Source organism: Astatotilapia calliptera, chromosome 23 (assembly GCF_964374335.1).
Source record: "Astatotilapia calliptera chromosome 23, fAstCal68.1, whole genome shotgun sequence".
NCBI classification, from domain to species: Eukaryota; Metazoa; Chordata; class Actinopteri; order Cichliformes; family Cichlidae; genus Astatotilapia; species Astatotilapia calliptera.
In genome coordinates this window covers 47,705,670-47,731,484 of record NC_137443.1, presented here as the reverse complement: position 1 = coordinate 47,731,484, position 25,815 = coordinate 47,705,670, and the positions used below count along the sequence as shown (strand labels likewise).

The following is a 25,815-nucleotide window of genomic DNA, read 5'->3' as shown; positions in this document are numbered from 1 at the left end:
AATATGTGAAAAGTCCAAAGGTTTGTAAAAAGATGCAGCCGAGTCAGTGCCACAGGCTGTGCTGGTTACAGGCTGCCTTCAGTGTCCGATCACAAGGAAATAACAGGGTTCTGTTGAAAATAGCCGTTCTGTGTTTGAACCATGAACTCGTCCCAGGTTCTCCTGTATTCTGTCTTATCATTCAGTGACATAGCGACAAGTAAATCAATAGATAATATAGTTCTTGTAATGTGTGCATATGAGTGAGACCTGCCCACCTCCTGAGCCACTGGACTGAAAAGTTATTATTTCCATTTGCCGGCTGTATGAGGCCTGAACCCCTGAGTGCTTTGATTCATCTGGGATAGTAAACGCTGTGTTTCTATAATAATAACATGCACACTGAGGCTGCTCTCCTGCAGCACCGTGTCAGCTCATATCACTGTCAGACACATGCTGGCTGTATCACACGCACAAAGCCGTCATATTTTTAGATACTGTCAAGTCATATCATTGCTATGTTGTGTATCTGTGGTGGTTTCACTCACGTGGTGCAGGACTGTCTCCCAGTGGTCATAGATGGAATTAAGGCTTCATAGTGACTGCTGTTCTTTCAGGCTCATAAAGCAAATGAACGACTACAACACAAGAACCCTGTTTTTTTTCTCCTGTTCATGTGATTTAATTGTTAATCAATGTTTCTATTCAGAGCTGATCACCTTTTCCCTTTTTTCTTTGTAGCAAAAGTCTGTCAGTCGAAGGAAGTGTGCTGCCTGTAAGATCGTCGCTCACACCGTCTGCATAGAACAACTGGAGAAGGTATAACGCTGCCTGTGAGGATACATGAAGACACAGAGGTGTATATTAGTCCTTATGACTACCAGTAAGGTGAGTCTCTGTCCCAGAGACTCTGTGCCTTTATTATCGCAGAGAAGTGTGAAGCAAACTGAACGCTCCCTAGAGCAGGGGTGTGCAGCTCCAGTCCTGCAGTTTTTAGATGCATCCCTACTCCAACACAGCTGAATCCGATGGTTGGATTCCCTCCTCAGCAGCCATCACGTTTGGCCTGATAACAAACCATTCATTAGATTCAGGTGTGTCGGAACAAGGATGCATCTAAAAGCTGCAGGAGCGCAGCTCTCCAGGACTGGAGTTGGACACACCTGGAAGTCTAACATGGATCCAGTGTTGATTGCAGCTGGTGATGATTCTGTATGTCAGTGCAGTCGAATTCATCATTTGTAAGCAGAGGACAACAGGTTGTGTTTGACTGAGCGTCCTGTCTGATCTGCAGTTTCCCGGCTCTAAAGCTATTCTTATGGATGCCACGCTACCCGTCAGTGACCCCAGCTTTAGAGTGAGATACACAGAACTCGTCCTTGTCTTCTTTCTCTGTCCTCTCTCCTCCTCTCTGATCCTCGGCCTGATGCACAGGTTGATCGTGGGTGCTCTGAACCTTACATCAGTCTATTATAATGAATCACTGCACAGCAGCATGGGATGAGGGGTGGCATATGCCACTCAAAAATAATTATTGTTGATGGAGATGTCATTTCCACTGGGAACAGGTGTAGGTATTTAGACACTGAGTGAATCAACGTGGAAGCTAATCCAGGGCAGACACGTCCTCTGAAAATTCTTCTTCTGTCAGGGTCCTTTTTTCTGAAATCCTTCAAATTTGGTCCTCTCGTTTTTCTTGTGGTGTGACAATCTGATAATCTTGACGGTTTGGGTGCTTTGATCTGAAAACACAAGGAGGTCATTGATCTGAAGCTGCTTTCTGAAAGTGTTCTGGTGTAGGAAACTATCAAAAAGGGCCACGATTGGTTGCAGACACAATGCCAGGATGGAGGTAGCGCTACACAGTGCTAACTAAAGATGTGTGTCGTCACACCTGTGTGACGTAATTCTTGCTTGGGGGGTCCCGTCTGCTTGTTCCTTTCTGTCAGCGAGTCCTGTTGAGGAAGTCATGACCCTTAACTGTAAGACACATGACACCTAATTGGCCTGGTCCCACAGGCGTGTCAGTGCTGCTTACCCAGGAAGTGTGCCAGTCAGAGGCCCAGTGTTCAGCTGTGCCGTTAGACCCCGGTAACCCTCTTCTTCTTCTCTGCTCCAGATTAATTTCAGGTGTAAACCATCATTCAGAGAATCAGGATCCAGAAATATTCGAGAGGTGAGTTCTGGTTTCTTTCTTTCTCTGGGGTTCAAACCTGCTGCTGCAGCTGGATCATCGTACAGTCACAGCTATAATCACTCATGTTCGTTGAATTCTGAGTGTTGTAAATTTCTGCTGTGTTTTTTGTGTGTGCTCAGCCCATTGTGGTTCGCCATCACTGGGTGCATCGGAGACGACAAGAAGGCAAATGCAGACAGTGTGGGAAGGTGTGGAAATGATTGTCTTACTGACGAGCAGTAGCGCTGTTGTCCTAAACATCTGCTTTGCATCTTTAACTGAACAGGAGTGGAAACAAGTTTAATTGTTATAGCAGTTTCTCCTTCTGTGCTTTCAGGGCTTCCAGCAGAAGTTTGCGTTCCACAGTAAAGAGATTGTTGCCATCAGCTGCTCGTGGTGCAAACAGGCTGTGGGTACCAAACTGATGCCGTTCATGTCTCCAGAGCTCAATAAATGCACATATTATAACCATGCATCTCTTCCATTAGTACCACAACAAGGTTTCTTGCTTCATGCTGCAGCAAATTGAGGAAGCTTGTCCAATGGGTGCTCACGCTGCCCTCATAGTGCCACCAACATGGATAATTCGGGTCAAACGCCATCAGGTAACGCTGTTCTTAGTGCTTCCATCCTGCTTCAATTATGAGGTCATTTTGTTGTCTGCTGTCATTCAGGCAGCCATCAGTCAGATCAGTGGTTTCATGTTACTGCAGGTCCTTTAAGTGGTGTGTGGATAGAATAAAAGGAACTGTGGGGAGTAGTGATGGCAGTACAAATGATGAAATGATGTGAAATCAGCTGCTTTTTCTCCATCTCACAGTCATCGATGAAGTCCAGCAAAAAGAAAAAGAGAACATCGTTCAAGAGGAAAAGCAGCAAAAAAGAGGTTAGTCTTGTGCTACAGGGTGGGCTAAGGCACACTGCAGAGGAAGCTTGAACTCTGGCGTCTTAAGCAAACAGCGAAGCCTGTCTAGTGTTTGTGAGTCTTTGTCATCTTAAATCAACACACGAACACTTTATATATTTTATTTTTGGAAAAAGAACCTTTGAACAGCACGTTTCCGATGATATCATCCAAACACGGAGGGCAAGCTCAGCCCCGGTTCACATGCTGACATCTTTGTACAGTCCATGCATCAACGTTAGTGCCTTACCTACATTTATACACGTTGTAAAGATGCTATATGACTCCATTAAAGGCAGTACAGTGGTGCGGTGGTGAGCACTGTTGCCTCACAGCAAGAAGGTCCTGAGTTCAGTTCCACCACCTGGCCAGGTTTGCGTGGGTTCCTCCGTCCACTCTCCATGACGTTAGTGGGGTCAGGTTAATTGGTCATTCTAAATTGCCCACTGGTGTGAATGTGAGTGTGAGTTGTTGTTTGTCTCTACGTGTTAGCTCTGCGACAGACTGGCGACCTGTCCAGGGTGTACCCTGCCCCTCCCCCTAAGACAGCTGATATAGGGAGGAGCCTATCCCAGCTGGGACAGACACAGCCAGCGTCTGTGAAGCTTCTCGGTCATCCAGGCCATCGTAGTCTGAGGAGCTTGGAAAGAAAAGCGTCTGGACGTTCGAGTTTCTTGAAGACGTTTCTTAGAGCCGAAGAAACTTCTCAGTTCTAAGAGACAATTGGTGGAGAGTCCCAGATTTAAGCCCTATGAGTGTCCCCAAGGCCCATTGTGAAACCTGGCCCCACCCTATCATGTGGTCTCCTGAGGTCAAGTGGCCCAGGATGTGAGTGGGCGTTAAGGCGTCTGGGAAGGATCTCAAAGCTGTATCATAGATGGCAGACAGTTGGTGTGATAAGCCCCGCCCTCTGTTCAAAGATGGTCGTTCCGTCACAGCGGACATAGATGCTTCTTTCACTCCTCTTTCAAACTTCGATGACCTGGAGGCTGAGGACCTTCACAGCCACAGCTGGGAGAGGCTCCAGCCCCCCCGTGACCCTGAAAATGATAAGAGGATGAATGGATGGATGTTTTTACGAATAGCTATAGATGATTGGAATTGATTGTAATACCACAATCAGTCTGTTTTCTAACTCTAGTTCTATTTTCTTCTATTTTTATTTTAGTTTTTTGTTTTAGTAAAAGGTTGATGTGAGTGTGCGTAAGATGCACTCAGTTTATTGAATTCTCATAAAGTCAAAGCAGAGCTTCTTCCATGTTCACTTCATGTGTAACAGGACGTTTATGAGGAGGCAGCAAATCGGGAACAGTCTGCACTGTTCTACAGTCACACATTAAATATTGTTTCTGTGATGATGACTGGTTAATAAAGCCTGTTTTTTAGGACATGACTTGCTTTTAGTTTGGCACAGGAAACCTTCAGATGTCTTCTAATGAGAAGCTAAAATAGCTTTTAGTTTTCGGTCCTTAATTCTATTTTTTAAATACTGCAGTGAACAACAGCTGCTGTGCTTTTGACCATCTGAGCAGATCCTGTTTTTTCTCTGACAGGACGGGCGGCAGTGGAAGCCATTCATAATCCGACCCATCCCATCACCACTTATGAAACCCCTGCTTGTGTTTGTCAATCCCAAGAGTGGAGGAAACCAGGTACTCAGATTTGAAACAGATCCACACCAGTGCAGGCATGCAGTCAGTGGCCTCGTAGTAGTCCTCTTTTTGTCCAAAATGATTTAGATCTAGTGTTTTTGGCAACAGAAAGTTTTACATTTTAAATAAAAACAGTAAACCACAGGACAAAAGCTGGAAAAATAACTAAAATATAAACTAAAACAAAGTCAATTCTAAACAAAAGTAAAATAATAACTTGGTGTAGTTAACTAACTCATTACCAAAGAGAGAACATTAGTGATCAATCGTGTCACTGTTGATGTTTGAGGCCACAATGAAACAAACATGAACATATCTGTGGACTCACAGGAACAAAAACTGTGACGAAGTGTGTCTGACTGACTGCTTCTCTGTTGGTCAGGGCACTAAGATTTTGCAGTCCTTCATGTGGTATCTGAACCCCAGACAGGTGTTTGACCTGAGCCAAGGAGGACCAAAGGAGGGGTTAGTGTCTCACACACATACACATATACATGCACATATACATGCACATGTACATGCACATACACATATACATGCACATGTACATACACATATACATACACATATACATATACATGCACATATACATACACATATACATGCACATGTACTGTACATGCACATACACATATACATGCACATGTACATACACATATACATACACATATACATATACATGCACATATACATGCACATATACATGCACATATACATACACATACACATACACATGTACTGTACATGCACATATACATATACATGCACATATACATGCACATATACATACACATATACATGCACATATACATATACATGCACATATACATGCACATATACATGCACATATACATGCACATACACATATACATGCACATATACATGCACATATACATATACATACACATATACATGCACATATACATGCACATACACATATACATGCACATATACATACACATATACATACACATATACATGCACATATACATGCACATACACATGCACATACACATATACATGCACATATACATGCACATATACATGCACATACACATATACATGCACATATACATGCACATATACATGCACATACACATATACATGCACATATACATACACATATACATGCACATATACATGCACATGCACATACACATGCACATACACATATACATGCACATATACATGCACATACACATATACATGCACATATACATGCACATATACATGCACATATACATGCACATACACATATACATACACATATACATGCACATACACATATACATGCACATATACATGCACATATACATGCACATACACATGCACATACACATATACATGCACATATACATGCACATATACATGCACATACACATATACATGCACATATACATGCACATATACATGCACATATACATATACATACACATATACATGCACATATACATGCACATATACATACACATATACATACACATACACATATACATGCACATATACATGCACATGCACATATACATGCACATATACATGCACATATACATGCACATATACATGCACATACACATGCACAGTTGTGTGAAATAATGTTTTCCACCTTCCTGATTTCCTATTTGTTGTTCAAGGTTAGTCACCCTTAATGTTTCAGATCATCAAACAAAGTTAAATATTAGATAAACAGAAGATAATATGAGTAAACACTAAATACAGTTACTAAATGAAGCTGTTTATCATTGTTTATTATTAAAGGGAAAAAATTCCACCCCACCCTCGTTTAATGTAAATTAACTGTGGTATATGTGGTTTACTGTGGTGAAGCTTAAACCCAGGCCTGATTACTGCCACCACCTGTTCTTAGTCAAGAAGTCACTTAACTATGACCAGCCTGACAAAGGGAAGTAGACCGAGACCAGAATGAGAGCCATTATCCACAGAAGGCAAAGACAAGGAACGGCGGCGAACCTTCCCAGAAGTGGCCAGCTGGCCAAAATTACCCCAAGAGCACAGTAACGATTTATCTAAGAGAGAAGCATCCAAAGAACTGCAGGCCTCACTTTGACTCCACCATAAGACAGACGCAGGGCACAACTGGCCTGCAAGAGTTCTGAGATGAAACCCACTGCTGAGCAAAAAGGAACATAAAGGTTCGTCTCAGTGTTGCCAAAAAAACATCTTGATGACCCCCAGTTTGAAAAGTGTTCTGTGGACTGAAGAGACAGAAGTTTAATTTTTTCAGTGTGCCTCATCACATCTGGCATAAAACTAGCACAGCATTTCAGAAAAAGGAACATCATACCAACAGTAAAATTGGCTGGTGGTGGTTGTGTGATGGTCTGGGGCAGGACCTGGGAGCCTGGCTGCAGCAAATGGAAGCATCAGTTCTGCTGAAGCTTTCTGAAGCAGAATGTCCGGCCATCTGTTTGTGACCTCGAAGACGCTTCTGTTCTGCAGCAGGATAATGATCGAAAACACACCAGCGAGTCCACCTCTGAGTGGCTTAAGAAAAACAAAATGAAGACTTTGGAGTCCTGACCTGCATCCGATCTAAAAGGCTGTTCATCCTCAAAAACCCTCAAATGAGGTTGAATTACAACAATTCTACAAAGATGATACTTGTGTTGTCCTTGTCTAATATTTGAATTTGTTTGATGATCTGAAACATTTAAGTGTGACAAACATACCAAAAAACTCAGGAAATCGGACACTTTTTCACACCACTGTATATCTGCTGTGTTAGAATGAACTGAATTAACCATCGACCTTTGTCTTGTAGTTTGGAGCTGTATCGTAAAGTCCATAACCTAAGGATACTGGCCTGTGGAGGAGACGGCACTGTAAGAATGACCACATGCACACAGACATGTACCATTAATATGTTCACTTTGCAAAAGTCATGTGCATTTGCATTCAGCTGCCGCCTGGGAATAAATTATTTACTAGGTGGAATGATTTCTCTTACCTCTATTTGAAAATAGTCTCAGATATAAGAAAATATGGTAAATTGCTGATCATTAGCTACGAGTGTTTTTGCACTCCCAGGACCTGCTGGACCAAGCTTTTTAAATGTGCACATTTGCTTCTTGTCTGAGCTCATGCTTGGACAAAACAGTACTGTAATAGTAGTACAGAGCCCTGCTTAAACCGTTCTTGCTTTTAATCAGGGTGTAAAACTACAAATCAAATGAATTATAATGTGTATTTAATTTGCATATTATTTAGAAGTTGATAGATGGATGGATAGATTTCCAGTTTCAAGCTTTCGGCTCGGCTTCCCCTCATGAGATCTGGTTTAGTGATGCTGTTCTTCCTCTGACATCACAAAGTCTCAGACCTTTGCTGACTGGAGACTTGGGCTCTTTATGCTCAAAATCTCTAGTGATCAACTTTCTGCAGAGCGCTTTAGAGGGCTGTCCCTGCAGGCTACACTAGCTGCAGGTTGATTTAGTTGAATGAACCTCTGACTGGCAGAATAAATGCATGAGTGTCATCTGAGCACTGCTTCAAGGAAACCTTACTTTTTGTACTAAGGAGTTAAAATGTTCAAAGCCACTAATTAGCTTCCATTTGATTGGTTTAGACAGGTAGTACAGAACAGTCTGTTTCTGAGCAGTGTCTTTATTTATAATCCAACAGGACTAAACAATCAAACAATAAATATGTCATTCATATCCTATAAAGTCTCTTAGTAAAAGCAAAGTAAAGTGTAACATGGAGCATATTTAAGCTGAAATCAAATTCTCATTCTTCACACTCTGCTGTGAACTGTTCCATTCGCCTGATGAGGGCAACAGAACCACATCATCTGCGAAAAGCGGAGATGAGATTCTGAGACCTCCAAAGTGAAAGCCTTGTGCCACTTGGCTACACCTAGAGATGCAGAGCAGAGGGTGGCTCTGGCAGAGTACATCACCAACCGGAAACAAGTCCAGCTTATTGCGGAGCTGCAACGGTTGTATAAGGATTGCATGGCCCGAGGGACATGGTCACATGCCTTCTCCAAGTCCACAAAGCACATGTAGACTGGTTGGGCAAACTCCCATTCACCCTCAAGTATCCTTGAGCCGTTAAAGAGCTGGTCCAGTGTTCCATGACCAGGAACATTACCTTGTTCCTCCTGTATCCGAGATTCAACTAACGGAATGACTCTACTTTCCAGCACCCTGGCATAGACATTCCCAGGCTGAGGAGTGTGATCCCCCTATAGTTGGAACAACCACCCCAGTCTGCCAATCTAGAGGTACTGCCCCTGACCTCCATGCAACATTGTAGAGGCGTGTCAACCAGGACAGCCCTACAAGATCCAGAGCCTTCAGGAACTCAGGGCGAACCTCATCCACCACATCGCCCTGCCACCAAGGAGCAGTTTCACTGCCTCAGTGACATCACCCCCAGAGATAAACGACTCGTCCCCCTTGTCGGGCGGTAGAAGTATTCCTTCTACCGCCCAACAATGTTCTCAGTTGCAGTCATCAGTACTCCACCCGTACTATGCACCAACTGCCTAGTGTCCGCAGCTCAGTGCAGCAGCTTGGGCAATGGAGGTGCTGAACATGGCCCATTCAGACTTATTGAAGCTCTGCCAGAGGTGTGAGTTGAAGATCTTGTGGTCCAGGGCCTCTGCTACACCAGGTCTGTCCAGTATCCTCCCCCGCCACCTGATCCAACTCACCACCAGGTGGTGATCAGTTGACAACTCTGCCCCTCTCTTCACCCGACTGACCAGAAGATATCCCGCAGGTCTGGTGATACGATTCTAAAATCAATCATCGACCTGCGGCCTAGGGTGTCTTGGTGCCACGTGCACTTTTGGACGTCCTCCGCGTAGGACAACAGAGTCTCCAGGTGGAGCACCCTCAAGCACTTCACCCAGGGATTCCAAGAAGGCTGCGTTTCTGAACCGTTGTTTGGCCACAGTCAAGACCCATTCCCCGACCCGTAGGCGCAGGGAGCAAACTCTCTCGTCCACCGGGAGAAACCCCAACGTAGAGGCAGCAAGCCAAGGGGATACAAGCTGCCTTTCACCAGGGGCAACTCCAGACTAAGACAGAGTCCAACCCCTCTCCAGGAGACTGGTTCCAGAGCCCAAGATGTGCATTGAGGTGAGCCCGACTATACCTTCCCCACCAGGGAGGTGACATTTCATGTCCCAGTCACTAGTTTTGGTAGTCAGGGATCGGTCTGCCAGGGCCTGCTCCTGGCTGCCACCCGACACACATTGCACCCGACTCCAACAGTGCCTCGTGCGGGTAGTGGGCCTACAGGAGGATGGGCCCATGTCCTTTGTCGAGCTGCACCTGCCCCATGGACTAAGGCCCGACCACCAGACGCTTGTCTCGAGGATCCTCCCGAGGACTGGCTCCAGGGTGGGGCCCCGGTAACCCTATCCCGTGCAGTGTGAACTGTTTCCTCAATGTTCTACTCATAGTGGTCTTTTGAATCGCTCTTTGTCTCCCCCCTCATGTTGACAAGCTAAACAAGCGGCTAAACAACCGTTAGCGTGGTTAGCTCGTTAACGTGTTAGCGCTGTACAGCCCACGCACAGGACAGACTGCGTTAACTCGCTAACGGAGATTTGCCATATTAATGCGGTTGTGGTGTTAAAGTCATTTTGTGTGTGTTGTGTGTGTGTGTGTGTGTGTGTGTGTGTGTGTGTGTGTGTGTGTGTGTGTGTGTGTGTGTGTGTGTGTGTGTGTGTGCATTGAACCAGGTGGGTTGGATCCTATCCTGTCTTGATGAACTGGCATTAACCCCCCAGCCTCCGGTTGCTGTGTTACCACTTGGGACAGGAAATGACCTCGCTAGGACCCTTAACTGGGGAGGGGTGGGTACAAACTAAGAAACACACACACATCTAACATGAATAAATCCAGACTCCAGTCGCTGGCTGCTGGAAGTCAAACTCCTTTGTATCAACATTTATCATGTCTTCTAACTCTTGTGTGTGTGCCATGTTTTTACGTTTAGATTTACCTCCAGTCTGTTTATAGGTTTGGATTAACCCTGAGTTTCACCTCCTGTAGCGTTTGATTTTGGAAGTGACAGTTTTTTTAAAAGTAAAGAATGAAGTAAAAATGCAAAGTGTTTTAGTGAGCCTTTGACTTGGCATGAATTCTACAAGTGTCTGCAAAGTGCTGGATGGATGGAACAACATTCTCCCCAAATTTATTTTGGTTTGTGGTGGTGCCTTAAACATAGGCACATAATCAGCCACAGGAGGGGCCATAGCTTTTTATTTATTTTGATGTATTTTAATTTTGTGCTCTGCGGATGTTTGTACGCTGGAAAGCATGCTATGATGAAGGTGAACCCTCAGAACTTTCCTTAAATGTGTCACATATCTGTATATTTGTGCGTGCATTTCTGTATGTGAATGCATTCAGGGCTACACGGATGAACCTCTGTCTAAGATCCTGTCTCATGTGGAGGAGGGAACAGTTGTCCAGCTAGACAGGTGGAACCTCCTGGTTGAACCAAACCACAGTGCAGGGGCTGAGCCAGATGAACAGCAAACTGATAAGGTCAGTGCATACGCACGCACATGGACACGCACACAAACCTGGGACTCTCTACCATTTGGTTTTGGAACTGAAGTAGCTTCTCAGATGACAAGTGAAACATCTTCAAGAAATGTAAAGAACTCCAGATGCTTTCTTTCCAAGCTCCTTACAACACACACACACACACACACACACACACACACACACACACACACACACACACACACTCTCAAGCAATGGCTTTACCAATGTGACCTCAGCTAACCTGTGTGTGTGTGTCTGCATGGTCTCAGCTTCCTTTGGATGTTTTCAACAATTACTTCAGCCTTGGATTTGATGCCCATGTGACTCTTGAATTTCACGAGTCGAGAGGTACAAACACCACTGTGACACAAAGATTCACATTCTGACTTGTTGTTTGGTGGCTCTGCATGTGCTTCATTTACTGTCTGTGACTGTTTCAGAGGCCAACCCAGAGAAGTTTAACAGTCGTTTCAGGAATAAGATGTTCTACGCTGGGGTGAGTTTACCCTCAAGTTTAAAATCATGTTGGAAGCATGTGTCTTTAATAATGATCCAACTTAAAGGACCACTGCTCGTTTTTCAAACTCTGTTCCAATCAGTCAATCATGTCTGTGTGACTGGTGCAACCAATAAGCAAAGAATAAGGGCCTGCTTTGATTTCATGATGCACTCCTGCTTGTCTCACACAGACGGCATTCTCAGATTTCCTGATGGGAAGCTCCAAAGACCTGTCAAAGCACATCAAGGTGGTGGTGAGTAGCTGTCAGCCAAACCTCTGTCTGTCCGATTCAGATCTTATACACCGTATTCAGATACAGTAGAGTATGGCCCAAGCAAGAGAGTACTTATCATTGGTAACTGCAGTGTGTGCACACACCCAGTCAGAGGTTTATGGAGCACTCAGATAAGAGGAAGTGTGTGATTGGGTGAGTGTGGCATGTTGTATAGAGCACTTTGAGTAATTGGGAGAGTAAAAAAGCTCTATATAAGAATCAGTCCATTCACTGTCTGAACAGAGTTTCGTCATGTTACGTTTGCACTGTTATGCATGTTCTGGCGCATGTTGTTATTACAGGGCTTGATTAAGGCACAGATTAGGCTGCCATCTGGGCCAGCAGTGAGTCTGCAACTGGCCCGTGGCTGCACACCACCTACAGATGGCCCACATACTGCCTTTGGTGGCCCAGATCAGGTTTGCCAGAGGTAATCCACACATGGGCCAGCTCAGGACCACCAGTGTGTCTGCAACTGGCCTTGTGCTGGCCTATGTGTGGGCCACCTCTGGCAAACCTGATCTGGGCCACCAAAGGGCCGTCATTCTTTGCAGTATGTGGGCCATGTGTAAGCACATTGTGTGGGCTGGATCCGGGCCATACCAGTTTTGCTATGTGGGGAAGTGTGAGTAAGGATCAGCTGAGTGAGGCGGTTAGTCTTTGTGCTTCTCTTTGGCATTTTAGGACTTTTTCCACGATGATGCCAAAGTGATGAGTTTAAGTCCATCTGTATCTCTCTTCCTCTCTTTGTCTCCCTCTGCAGTGTGATGGGACAGATTTAACATCAAAGGTTCAGGACTTGAAGCTACAGTGCCTGGTCTTCCTCAACATCCCCAGGTCAGTCAGTGTACTGACAGAAAACTGCTAGTTGTACACATTACCATCTATGTAAGCTGTGACTAGTAACACAAAGACATACATACCAGTCAGGCTGCCGGGTGTGCAGCATTAACAAATGTAAAGGGTGCTAGATCCTAAGTCAGCCCTATCAGGAGAGCTTTGGTTACAAAAGCATGTTGTGTTTGTCATGTGTTGTTACATTAATGGCGAGAGTCCAAAGGCACATTTCCTACTCAGATTAAAGAGAAGCAGAGCAGCTGTAAATATCATAAGAGAACTGCAGCTGTGGTGTTTGAGCAACGTTCATTCAAACAAATACAGAGCGTTGGACACTCACGTTGAAGCAGGTGTTTCTGTGTTCGTGATGGTACTTGTTGTGTTCCCAGGTATTGTGCAGGCACCACACCGTGGGGTAACCCCAGTGAGCATCATGACTTTGAACCTCAACGCCATGACGACGGATACATCGAAGTTATCGGATTCACGATGACTTCACTGGTATGGCGTTCTCTCTGTGTCCTGGTAACCATGGTTACAAAGGAGGATGACCAGCTCCCACCTGAGAGCCTTTGTCTTGTGTTCAGTTTTGTTTTTGATTTAGAACGCATCTAAAAATCTGTCATAATTACAGAATTATGACAGATTATTAGGTACACCTTGCTACTACCACATAGATACAGCAAAGAGATGGAAACATCATCATATTCACATGATAGCATCACATGGCTGCTGCAGATCTGTCAGCTGCCTGTTCTTGATCCCAAACCCCATTCAGTACATCACAAAGGTGCTGTGGGGCTGATGAGTACAGTGAACCCACCTTCATGTTTGAGGACCCCGTGGTCAGCAACAATACTCTGGCAGGCTGTGGAGTTTAAACAATGCTCGTTTGGAACTTGGGACCCAAAGGGTGGCGAGGGGATATGTACCAGCAGCAGCTCGAACGGTTTAAACCAGGCAGGATGGAACTGTGCTCTTTGTTCTTTACACCACACTGTGTCATCAATCATCACGCCGGGCATCGTCTTCCAGTCTGGCTGTCCAGTGTGAGCCTTTGCAAACTGTACACTCAACTTCCTGTTCTTGGTTGATAGAGGGGCAAAAGCTGTGTTCTGCTACTATAGCCCGGCTGCTTCGAGGTTCAGTGTGTTGTGCATTCAGAGATGCTCTTCTGTATCCTTGGTTGTAACATGTGGTCATTTACCAATCAGCTCGAAGCACATTCTCCTGACCTGATACGTCAACGTCAGGTTATTTTATTATCAGAGGCTGCTATTCACGCTTGAATTCAGCTCTATGGCCAATTTAAACTCACTAGTTAACCAGCTGGTAATGTTTGTTGTGGGCTGCAGATGTTTCAGGTGGAACCTCCTGGTTGAACTTAGAGTTTCACTTCGATGGGACAGGTCTACATTTAGCTTTTTCTGTTTACGTTTTCTGATAGAAGCAAGGATCTGTCCTAATTATTACATAATTATTATTATTATTATGTTGTACAGCTGAAGTCCTTTGATGCAGAGCTCTTTAATAGGAGCTTTAATTGGACTTAGTGATTTGAAACTTCCCCCATAAGTGGGAGTGTTGTGTAAAAGCACTGTATTCCAAGCAGTCTGAACTCAAGTTGTTCTGTGTGTGTGTGTGTGTGTGTGTGTGTGTGTGTGTGTGTGTGTGTGTGTGTGTGTGTGTGTGTGTGTGTGTGTGTGTGTGTGTGTGTGTGTGTGTGTGTGTGTGTGTGTGTGTGTGTGTGTGTGTGTGTGTGTGTGTGTGTGTGTGTGTGTGTGTGTGTGTGTGTGTGTGTGTGTGTGTGTGTGTGTGTGTGTGTGTGTGTGTGTGTGTGTGTGTGTGTGTAGGCTACTCTTCAGGTTGGAGGTCATGGTGAGAGGTTGAACCAGTGCAGAGAAGTGATCCTCACCACTACTAAACCTCTCCCGGTGCAGGTAAATGGTGCACATGAGCCTCGTTCTGTAGCCATGTGCTTTTTAATATTGAATGTACACCTTTGGGCTGAGGTAACATCCAGCACTGTCACTGAACCTGCTTCCTGTTTACACTTGTACCCATCGTTCCCACTGACTGGCTCTCAAGTAACACCTCGGTCTTCTGCTGATGTCTAAGTACATTTGGGTATCAATCTGTGGGCTGCTTAGCTGATTGCATTTTTGATTGAGGCTATTGCTTTTGTATTGCTTTTAGGTGGACGGTGAACCTTGCAGACTTGCTCCATCAGTCATCCATATCAGCCTCAGAAACCAGGCCAATATGGTTCAGAAAACCAAACGGCGAACCTCTATACCACACCTCAACGAGTACGTTCTTTTTAGTCACTCACTGCAGCAGCAGCCAAATCCAACCCTGTGAGCAGCGTGCGTTATATGACACGTGCGGGTTTCACTGAGCATTTGCTAAAAGTCTTTGGGCCGTGTTTGTGTCTCAGTCAGCAGCCGGTCCCGGAGAGGCTGAGGATCAGAGTCAGCCGGATCAGCATGAGTGACTACGAGGCTCTGCACTACGACAAGGACAAACTACGGCAAGCATGTAAGGAGAGACACCCTCACTAACATCTGTGTGTCCACTCGGTCACATTGCTGACGCTGTGAACGCATTCTGCTTCTGTCTTCATATGCACGCTTCACTCATAATGTCACAAATATTCCTATGTTTTTAATCATATGACCTGTACTTAGCAAGAATATGCCGTGGCTTCCTTACTGGAAGTTTATAACATGATGAAGTTACTCAGTTTGGGTTGATCCGCACAGACATGTATGTCTAAGTTATAGGACAATAATATTTATATCACTATTATGAGGCTGCCAGATAACTGAGGATCCCTTCAGTTTAACATGCGGGACAGCCCAGCCTGCCACATGCTTTCTGTAGCTGTTTGCCAAACAAATATTTTCATCCGTCTCAGTCAACATCCAGGGACTCAGCTGAGGACACTGTACCAAGAGTACTGTTGGATCTCATGTATGGGTTCTGGTCTCGTGGCTGTATTGTCACTTATCAAGTAAAGTGTTGCTGATTGGCCAACACAACACTCAAACACCTGGAATTTGGCTGAATTTCCTGCTGGCTGGGATGCAAGTAACTGAATTTGATAACATCAGCTCAAAGAAGTAGAGACAGGAGTACATAGTGATGAACCTGCCACACACCAACTTTTTAAAAATATGTAATTAAATGAAAAGTTGGCTTGGAGATTCAATAAACCGTCGGCTTATGTAGCGTAGCTGAATGACAGCAGCATCTTCAGGCTGACAAGGAAATAAAAACTGCTCGATGATTGAAAGGTGGAGAAGAGGCGTGAAGGTCAACATGCTCATTTTCAGCCATCTCAGTCGTTCCTCATCGCTGTGCTCGCGTCAGACCTCCTCGTTTCAGTTCATGCTGCACAGACAGCAGAGAACAGCGCACGTCTCCGATGTTTCAGGAATATAGAAAGGGACGGCTCTATGATCTTCCTCATTAGAGACAATTACAGTCAGTGGGCTTTGCAGCCGTGCACATGCAGTGCTATGTCAGACCACATGGTGGCGCTGTTACCTTTGTTGTTACAAACAGCACGTTTCATAACACTGTAAACTGGTAATAATGGTAAATTTTATGTGTTTCATTTGCAAAGACAACATATGATTGCAGGTCTTTGCCCAAAGTGGAAACATCGATATTAATATTTTTCATTGCTTATTAAGAATTCATAGTGGCATTACCTCATTGCTTTGTTTTCAATATATTTCCAGCATGTTTTGGTTTCAGATAATTAGCGTCATATTTTATGCCTCGTTCTCTGTTCTCGCTTGCAGAAGTTTTCATTATGTAAGTCCATCTCTGCTCTCAGCTTGTAGATGTGTCACACTCAGGGAGACGATTCAAAAAAGAAAAACATTTCATAGCCAGAGGCTCAGTGTATCATCTCAATGCCACTCCTGTGGCTCTGTGTGCACGCTAAGCACAGAATAGAGACTCTTAATAAAGGTTGAAGGATGTTTAATAACTATACGGTTTCATTACATTTATTGTTACTACCATCTGTGAAATGTGAAAACAGCAGCTCACTTTTAGTTGTAGCTTATTATCTGTAAGCTGTGACTGTGTTTCCAGTCAGGCGCCGAGTCAATAGGAAATAAAAGAGAAGAGAAATTGCGAATGTGCAAGCTGCTGAATCGAAACCACTGAAAACAGCACAATAGAAAGAGAATAGAAACGTAAAGTTAGCAGTGCTGTAGTACTGTTCGCACTAACACTTCCAAACACTAGTAGGGATCTTTAGAAGTGTTGGAATTATGGCTAACTGGAGGTAAACACTGCAGTCTGAGAACGAAGGCGTTCTTCTCTTTGTCTGAAGGTTCACAGTTTCCCTGGAAAACAATCTGCCTGTTTTACTGGTTCTACATGTTTTTGCCTTGTCTGTTACTTGAAAAGGTCAGTGTGTGCGGCTACAAATGCAGCAGCTGCCTTTGAAAGCAGCGCTGTGGTGACTGTTTGAAGGTGTGTCTGGCTAATAGACCGCTGTCCGCGCCTGCTTTCAAGAAATATTGTGAGAGAAGTCAATTAGCAAAAAAGTAAACAAGCCACACTTTTCTTGAACCTGTCAAGCTTTCACTGGGCTGCTGTTAGTGAAGCAACCGTCGACTTTGTCTCCCTCGCTGAGGTGTGTGTGTGTGTGTGTGTGTGTGTGTTCAAGTCTTCACGCAGTCTGACAGCTTTTCCAGCACAATGAGCTGTGTGATGTTCAGCCAGCAGTGCTGTGCTGGTGCAGGCTGCTGGCCTGGGCTGCCTCGTGGGGCACTTTTTTTCTTTCAGCATCCACATCGGCTTACTGATGGGAAGCCAGCTTGGTCAGGCTTATTTATTAAAATAAAAGTTACTGGTGCCATTATCAATTTGGCACTAAATACTAAATTCTGGCCCTGGATGAAAACCATCTGATGTGCAGTTGTCCAATATGTTGTCATTTTACGGACTCAATGACTCATTTTAAAGAAAACGTCTTCTGCTCCTGCTTGTGCTGCTCGTTTTGTCACAGGGAAATTAAATTCTTACGTTAACTGAATGAAGGTGTTTACTTACAGTGGGGGAAACAGTTTGCAGTTCCCAGTTTGGCCCATAGGAACCACAGTACTGCCGACCGCTCACATGTATACTTTGTACCATTTAAGTGCGATCCCAGCTCTGAGTCACGCTGCTACATGACCAGAATTAGACTCTCAGGGTCCTGAGGACTGCAGAGTGTATAAGTAGATATCAAAGTGCTGGTGGATAATTGTCCTGTTCCTCTGTATCTCCAGCCATTCCTCTGGGACTGATCGTGGTTCCTGGTGACAGTGACTTAGAGACCTGCAGAGAACACATCCAGCGATTACAAGAGGTAAGAAGAAGAAGAGAGAACAAGAGTGGCAGAGGAGATACGTTGAGATGAAAGGGTCATTGTTCTGTGTTATTAAATAGAAAAGTGCAGTGACACAAAATCGTGAAGAAGCACGAAAACTCTTTTTAAAAGTTGGAGTAAAGCTAATTAAGCTCCGTGTCTGTGCGTGAGTGCGTTTCCTTCTACATTCCTGCTCTTATCTTTACCTTTAGGACTTCTGCTCTCTTCATCCTATACCTGTGGGACTGCAGGTTGGTAGTAAAATGTCGGGCTTTATGTTCTACACTTGTTTGGCTCAGAGACACATGGGAAATAAAAGCTTGCTCAACGCTTTTGTATTCTAGTTTTAATCGGAAAACGGACTCCTGTAGCAACGAAAGCCGAATGTTTACAGTAATCAAGAACATTTAAAAATTTAGTTTTTCCTTTTGTTGTTAATGAAACTGATTATTTTTTTATTAGCTTGAACGTTTTGGTTGGTTAAGAATCCCCCTGAGAGGTTCATCTTGGTAATATTGATTTCTATGGTGTGCATAGCCTGAATATGAGAGCATCCAGAGTGAGTGTGTCTACAAAGACATCTGCAGTAAAAAGTGTGACTATTGGCCAAAATATTACTGACTTGTTCTGTTGTTCTATTATCTTTGAGTGCAGTTTTATTTAACTTTATAGAAAAACTAGAATACCATAGTTGGGTTATTGACTACTACTGATAGAAGCATCCAGAATAATCCTCAACGTCTTTTAGACCCCATTCCTACAAAACTGCTCAAAGAAGTCCTGCCATTAATTAATGCTTCGATCTTAAATATGATCAACCTATCTCTAATAATCAGCTATGTACCACAGGCCTTCAAGCTGGCTGTAGTTACACCTTTACTCAAAAAGCATCTCTAGACCCAGCAGTCTTAGCTAATTATAGGCCAATCTCCAACCTTCCTTTATATCAAACATCCTTGAAAGAGTAGTTGTCAAACAGCTAACAGATCATCTGCAGAGGAATGGTTTATTTGAAGAGTTTCAGTCAGGTTTCAGAGCTCATCACAGCACAGAAACAGCTTTAGTGAAGGTTACAAATGATCTTCTTATGGCCTCTGACAGTGGACTCATCTCTGTGCTTGTCCTGCTAGACCTCAGTGCAGCGTTCGATACTGTTGATCATAATATCCTATTAGAGCGATTAGAACATGCTGTAGGTATTACAGGTACTGTGCTGCAGTGGTTTGTATCATATCTATCTAATAGACTCCAGTTTGTGCATGTAAATGGAGAGTCCTCTTCACACACTGAGGTTAATTATGGAGTTCCACAGGGTTCAGTGCTAGGACCAATTCTGTTTACATTATACATGCTTCCCTTAGGCAGCATCATTAGAAGACATAGCATACATTTACACTGCTATGCAGATGACACCCAGCTCTATCTGTCCATGAAGCCAGATAACACACACCAATGAGTTAAACTGCAGGAATGTCTTAAAGACATAAAGACCTGGATGGCCGCTAACTTTCTGCTTCTTAATTCAGATCAAACTGAGGTTATTGTACTCGGCCCTGAAAAGCTTAGAAATATGGTATCTAAGCAGATCCTTACTCTGGATGGCATTACCTTGGCCTCCAGTAACACTATGAGGAACCTTGGAGTCATTTTTGACCAGGACATGTCCTTCAACGCACATATTAAACAAATATGTAAGACTGCGTTCTTCCATTTGCGCAACATCTCTAAAATTAGAAATATCCTGTCTCAGAGTGACGCTGAAAAACTAGTTCATGCATTTATTACTTCCAGGCTGGACGACTGTAATTCATTATTATCAGGAAGTCCTAAAAACTCCCTGAAAAGCCTTCAGCTGATCCAAAATGCTGCAGCAAGAGTCCTGACAGGGACTAGAAAGAGAGAGCAGATTTCTCCTGTTTTGGCTTCCTGTTAAATCCAGAATTCAAAATCCTGCTCCTCACATACAAGGTCTTAAATAATCAGGCCCCATCTTATCTCAATGACCTTGTAGTACCATATCACCCTATTAGAGCGCTTCGCTCTCACATTGCAGGCTTACTTGGTAAAAGGTAAACGTGTTAGAAAAAGATGGAAGGTTAGACAAATAACATCATCGAGCAAATCGCATCATTCTAGCTGATGAAGATTTGTTATCTCAAAATAAAAAATCTTGAAACTTCTGTTTGTACCATATGTAGGTTTTGCTCTACACTAGACAACTGTGGTAAAAATGTGAACGAGTGTGGGTTCAGCCTTCAGTAGAAACATTTCTATGCAAAGTCTGACCTTAGGAAATATCAGTTAATACAACAACATTCATTTTTAGGTTTCCGCAGAGCAGAGCCAGAGCAGCGGTAACGTCTGACAGCAGGGTTGCTGAAGGCATCAGTCGTCCTCCGTCCCTGATGGAATATTTACTCCATCACACAAGCACCAGACACAGCACACAGATATAAGAATAAGAAGACAGTATGGGCTCCGTGACACAGTCACTTCCACGTGGTGTGTCTTAACAATGAGCTTCAGACATTTCACGTGGACTTAGTTTCTCTTCCACATAAAGTCTGATCGATATTTGCTGCTCATTCTTGCTGTTTATTCGAAGGCACGTGGACACAGTTATTAAAGCGAGTGTTGTATTATATCCTCCCATCTATAACAGAAGATGAGCTAAATACGTTCTGTTAAAGTCAGTTACACTCAGCTGCTCTACTTTTTTGCTGTCAAGATTTCATTTCGTAAATGAGAAGCACAACTTTAGATTGAAACTAATTAACTGGAGAATATTTGTGAGTCATATATTAGTATAATCAATCAATCAGTACAAGGAGACGAGCACATGAGTTTACACGATAAAGGAAGCCAACATTGAAACATACACACATACATGTTTAAGTACAGACTCTCCTGGAAACTGCTGAGAAGTTTCATTATGTGCTGCAGCATCTTCTTTCATGATATTCTTCTCACCACGTTTCCAGCTCAGTTTTCAGTTCGGCCAGGATGGAAAAAATGTCTGTAGACCTTCCTCTTTGTGTCAGATGCTAAATATCACATGAGCACGAGCAGTGTCCATTATGGTTGCGTAATGTGCACATAGTTTCTATGGAAACCTGCTGTACTGTATGTGTGAAAGAGCAAAGGAGTTATGCTACCAAAGAAATGAAGCCAGTGACCTTACAGATTTCCTGTCTGACCAGCTTTTAGTCTGCCAAACTCTGGGATCTGTTTACTACATCCTGAATCCATCTTGTTAATGAAAGGCTTAATGATTCAAACAAACAACATATACTGCCACACAGTATATGAAAGCCAGGCTGAGATGTTTGATGTTGTTTTCTTGCTTTAAAAAGTCAGACGTGACACTTTTACAGATGTTGGATGAGCACAATAGATGAAATGGATTTTTAATGAGTCAGCATCAAGTCAGGTGTTACTGTGGGGAAAAAACGAGGTCTTGCACCGAGTCTGCAAAACTATGACTGCAGATTCTTATCAGCATTTTAGGTGTGAGAGTCTTACACAGGTGTTCCAGTTTTAGCAGATCAACCACCAGCCTTGAAACCAACCTAGTTCCATCTGTGGTTGACAGGCTGTCTGTATATAGCTCTCTTACTTCCAGAGGCCGTTCTCTCATGCAAAACATAAAACTAGAATAATCTGGCCTCCCCGTCTACCACCATCAACCAACCAAATGTCTCTTTTAGCCACGATCGGTAATCTTCTTTACGCCAGGTGTTGAAAGCTGTGACTTTCTTCACTCATTCAGACCTAATGCAGCATTTTGTTAACAACTCTGGTAGAGCTATCTGTGTTAATGTTGTTGTCATAGTCAGTGTTGGCCTTATCACTCCAGTTCTACTTAAATAAGATTGACTCAATTGGGACATCCAGCGAAAATCCCCCTTTTCAAGAAACTGCAGCATTCATCTTGTTTCAGAAATGAGTGCAGCCGTTAGCTCCCAGATTATATCCCGTACTATATATTCCCCAACTCATGTGTGATGTCAACACAACCAGGTCTCTTCCGGTGCCTCACAGACGCTTCTAAGCTCGGTGACAACCGCTAATAACACTCTGCAGAGCTAATTCTTGTTAGCTTTTCTGTCATCCACCGCTGCTTTCTGAGCAGTATTGTTGCCAGCAACCGATTCAGGAAAGTGGCTTTTATAAAAATGGCTGTTTAGCAAAACAAAACAAGGCAACATTATACATAGAAAACAAAACCAACTTTCCAGTCTCTCCTCAAATGACAGTTTACGTCAGCATGGCTGCAAATTGCTGAGCGCTATTTCCATTCATACCATCCGGACACGTCTTCACTACACTTTATTCTCCATGTAACCCCTAACACTGTCAGAGAATGAATTACCACACGTCTCTGTGTTTATACACTGGCTGCACCTACATGAATAAAAGTACTCTCAAAACAAACAGAATCTGAGAGATGGGGAACTAAAACGCACCGTGAGGTGACATAATGTAATCTTTGATTCCTGATAGCGTTTTGTTTTCAAGGAGACTTTCCCCATGTGTCTCAGTGTGACTGCATGATGCATGCTGTGCTGTATCTGACTCGGTTTGAGTTTCTTCATGTGTTGGTAACCTTGAAGTATTCTGATTACTTGTGTATTTCCGTGTGGTATCTGTGGTGTCGTTTGTGTGCAGCAAAGTTAATAGTTGAGTTTGACCTGGTGTGCAAAGTATGTTGGGTTTGTCATATAATCCCCAAATTATTAAAAAAGTTAGCATGAATACTCAGTTACCTGGAATGGTAGATGTTTTTCATTCATTCGTGTACTAAACTGCACTGCCTGCTCACGGTCTCTTCAAGTCGATGATTTTGTTCTTCTGACTCAATCAAACAATTACACAGTACAGTTCTGATTTGAGAGGTCTATTTATAGCTGTATTCAGATATCAAGGGTTGTTGAGCAAAGATTAAAACCATTAAATCTGCACAGCTAATTCTAGTTACTTGTGCTTTAGAAAACCTTTAAACTACCTGAAGCTCCAGAAGGACTAGTCACAAAGCAAAGCCAACAGGTAATTGCTCAGGTTCTAGAAGTGAATCACTCTGAACTAGGTTTCCAATGGGCATCTTCGGTAATCAATGAAACTGAAGTTAGAGTAGTTTGAACAACTAGTGAGGTTGCTGGGCTACTGCAATTCCAGCTTTACCCATTACTTAAGAAATCTACACAAAAACTCTAGTTGTAGTCAGAAGTTTGACTACACCTCATGGACAATTCTCCTTGTCAAGTGTAGATTTACACAAGTTGGGAATGTTTCTTGGAGACATTTCTAAATTCATCATTTCAAACAAATGTACACTACACATGTGCTACACTCAGATATGTCACAGTTTTGCCTGGAAGTCTGGAAGAAGATCCGTATCGTCACCTTGAAATCAGAGGGAAATGGTTACAGTGTGCATCAGCAACACCTGAACCCGTAATGAACTGTTTTAACTCCAGTGTGACTCTGCACAGTGAAGCTAGTTTCACATTGTGAAACTGCCATTTTGGACTAAAGTAGGCTAACATTAAGTTCCTGGGACGATGGTCCCAAAGCGCTGATCTCAAAACTGTTGCAAATTTGTGCCAGGAAACTTGGTTAAATTAACCTGTCAACTCTTCGGAAGAATTGCTGAATATCCAACGTTAATTATGCCCGAAGCTTGTTGATGGCCACCGAAAGTGTAGTTAAAGGGACATTTCAATTCAATTCAATGTTATTTATACAGCGCCAAACAAGTCGCCTCAAGGTGCTTTATACTGTAAGGTCGACCCTACAATAATACATACACAGAAAAACCCAACAATCATATGACCCCCTATGAGCAGCACTTTGGCGACAGTGGGAAGGAAAAACTCCCTTTTTACAGGAAGAAACCTCCAACAGAACCAGGCTCAGGGAGGGGCGGGGCCATCTGCTGTGATTGGTTAGGGTGAATATTTAACCAAATATTAGCAGCGGTGTGTATATATATATTTGAGCCTGTACTGTATAAGTGCTGTTCACCTTGTGCATATTAGAGAAAATCCAAAATAAATTCAAACTGCACCCAATTATTGTTTTTTAAAGTCGTTAAAGATGCTGTACAATCATACCAGGCTGGAAACAGTTCAAAGAAAGCCAGACATTACCGCGACATTCATGAGTCAACCTCTGACCACATCTCTCATCCAGAGCGATGGAGCCAGCCTTCATTAAAAACGAGTAATTGATTGTTTTCATTAGTATTACAGGATTTTGATATTCAGGGGGTATAAACCACAGCCATCAAATGAAAATGACTATGCTTGTAATAAATATATAGAATATATGAAACTTTTAAAATTGAATTAAGAACAATGTGAACTTTTTTATATTCAGCATTTTTGAAGATGCACGAGCATTTCAACACATTTTTTTACGACTGTAACAGGTTAGTCTGAATCACAAAGCTTAATGATAAGTCTCAGGACTCGGCGAGCTCACCTGCTCAGCGCTCCAGCGAGTCTGTATCAAGGATCCTCTGTTCTTCCTCCCTCTCTGCTCTTCCTGTGCTTGTGCTAGCCGAGGGGGATTTGCTGATGAGATGCCACACTGTCATGTTCTGTCACCCTGATATGTGTGTTGTATGGGATGTAGCTGCTGCGCTTTTATTGAACGCTAGCCAGTGCAATCTGAGTTGTGTTCATAAGCGTGCGGCTTCTCTTTTCCTGTGGTTTATATTAACAGACTTTAGAGACAGACGGCATCACAATAATTAGTGCTTTGGTAAATGAGTCTGTCCGTCTGACTCTGAGTATAAAGTCCAAAATTTATGAAGCAAAGAAGAAGAAGTCATTTCCTACTCAATATAAACGGCATCATTCGCCATTTAGAAGCTGTGCAGTTGTTGATCAAAGGTGAAACCCAGTTTTCAGGCAGGTTTCACAGAGCGTGCAGAGAGCTCATTCACTTGATAAAGAAAAACAGTTTTCTGTGCTCTGCTGAAAAGCAGATAAAGTCCATTACTTGAGTGTGAATCTAGTGAATGCTGTATTTAGACAAACACTGGATGAACTCAGCCTGTCGGACACCATGTATCCACATCACAAGCTCTTCATCTTCCTCATTAGGTGAAATCAGAGCAGCACTAACTGTAAATGTTATTTTTAACAACATCCTAATTTTATATAGGCGAGATCATTAATAGGAGAGAATTTGGGAGTTGCTGTCAGACTTTGTGTTGCGTAGCAACCAGAATAATGAACGCCTGTTTCGCAGTTTGATCTCCTGCTCTCTGGTGACTGTTGATGCTCACTGGTGCAGTTTGTGATGGAGCGGGAGAAAAAATAGCTTCTACAACCACCTACCGAGTAAACTTTTTGTGTGTTGCAGGATATTCAGTATTTTGAATGTTTTTCTTTGCAAAGCAGAGCTCTATAATATGCATACGCCCACATAACAGCTGTAAAACAGAGCTTGGCTTCTGCCAGTCCATCCAATCTGTTCTTTAAGTGGAGCTTTTGCAGGCTCTCACCTGCTGAGTACACCTAGTACACGTTGAAGGGGTTATATATCCAGTCTGAACTGTGGGAGTACCTCAGGATCCACCGAGGA

The 25,815-nt window shown here is 43.3% G+C and overlaps 1 protein-coding gene across 7 annotated transcripts in view; it reads left to right on the top strand.

Annotated features, from left to right (window-relative positions):
- LOC113015958 (diacylglycerol kinase zeta-like) overlaps positions 1–25,815 on the top strand; it is a 92,096-nt gene that overhangs the window by 42,505 nt on the left and 23,776 nt on the right. For 3 of the 7 annotated variants that reach the window (XM_026158349.2, XM_026158346.2, XM_026158341.2), the window contains exons 5-26: positions 721–798; positions 1,274–1,336; positions 2,099–2,155; positions 2,296–2,364; positions 2,493–2,564; positions 2,644–2,760; positions 2,976–3,041; positions 4,613–4,711; positions 5,094–5,176; positions 7,491–7,551; positions 10,425–10,538; positions 11,098–11,235; positions 11,508–11,586; positions 11,679–11,734; positions 11,928–11,990; positions 12,775–12,848; positions 13,238–13,349; positions 14,702–14,788; positions 15,045–15,157; positions 15,286–15,386; positions 18,143–18,222; positions 18,435–18,473. In XM_026158349.2, coding sequence (XP_026014134.2) covers positions 721–798; positions 1,274–1,336; positions 2,099–2,155; positions 2,296–2,364; positions 2,493–2,564; positions 2,644–2,760; positions 2,976–3,041; positions 4,613–4,711; positions 5,094–5,176; positions 7,491–7,551; positions 10,425–10,538; positions 11,098–11,235; positions 11,508–11,586; positions 11,679–11,734; positions 11,928–11,990; positions 12,775–12,848; positions 13,238–13,349; positions 14,702–14,788; positions 15,045–15,157; positions 15,286–15,386; positions 18,143–18,222; positions 18,435–18,473 — 1,821 coding nt within the window. The remainder of the gene's footprint in view (positions 1–720; positions 799–1,273; positions 1,337–2,098; positions 2,156–2,295; positions 2,365–2,492; positions 2,565–2,643; positions 2,761–2,975; positions 3,042–4,612; positions 4,712–5,093; positions 5,177–7,490; positions 7,552–10,424; positions 10,539–11,097; positions 11,236–11,507; positions 11,587–11,678; positions 11,735–11,927; positions 11,991–12,774; positions 12,849–13,237; positions 13,350–14,701; positions 14,789–15,044; positions 15,158–15,285; positions 15,387–18,142; positions 18,223–18,434; positions 18,474–25,815) is intronic. The other 4 variants (XM_080297737.1, XM_026158342.2, XM_026158344.2 and 1 more) reach the window with 3 other exon arrangements.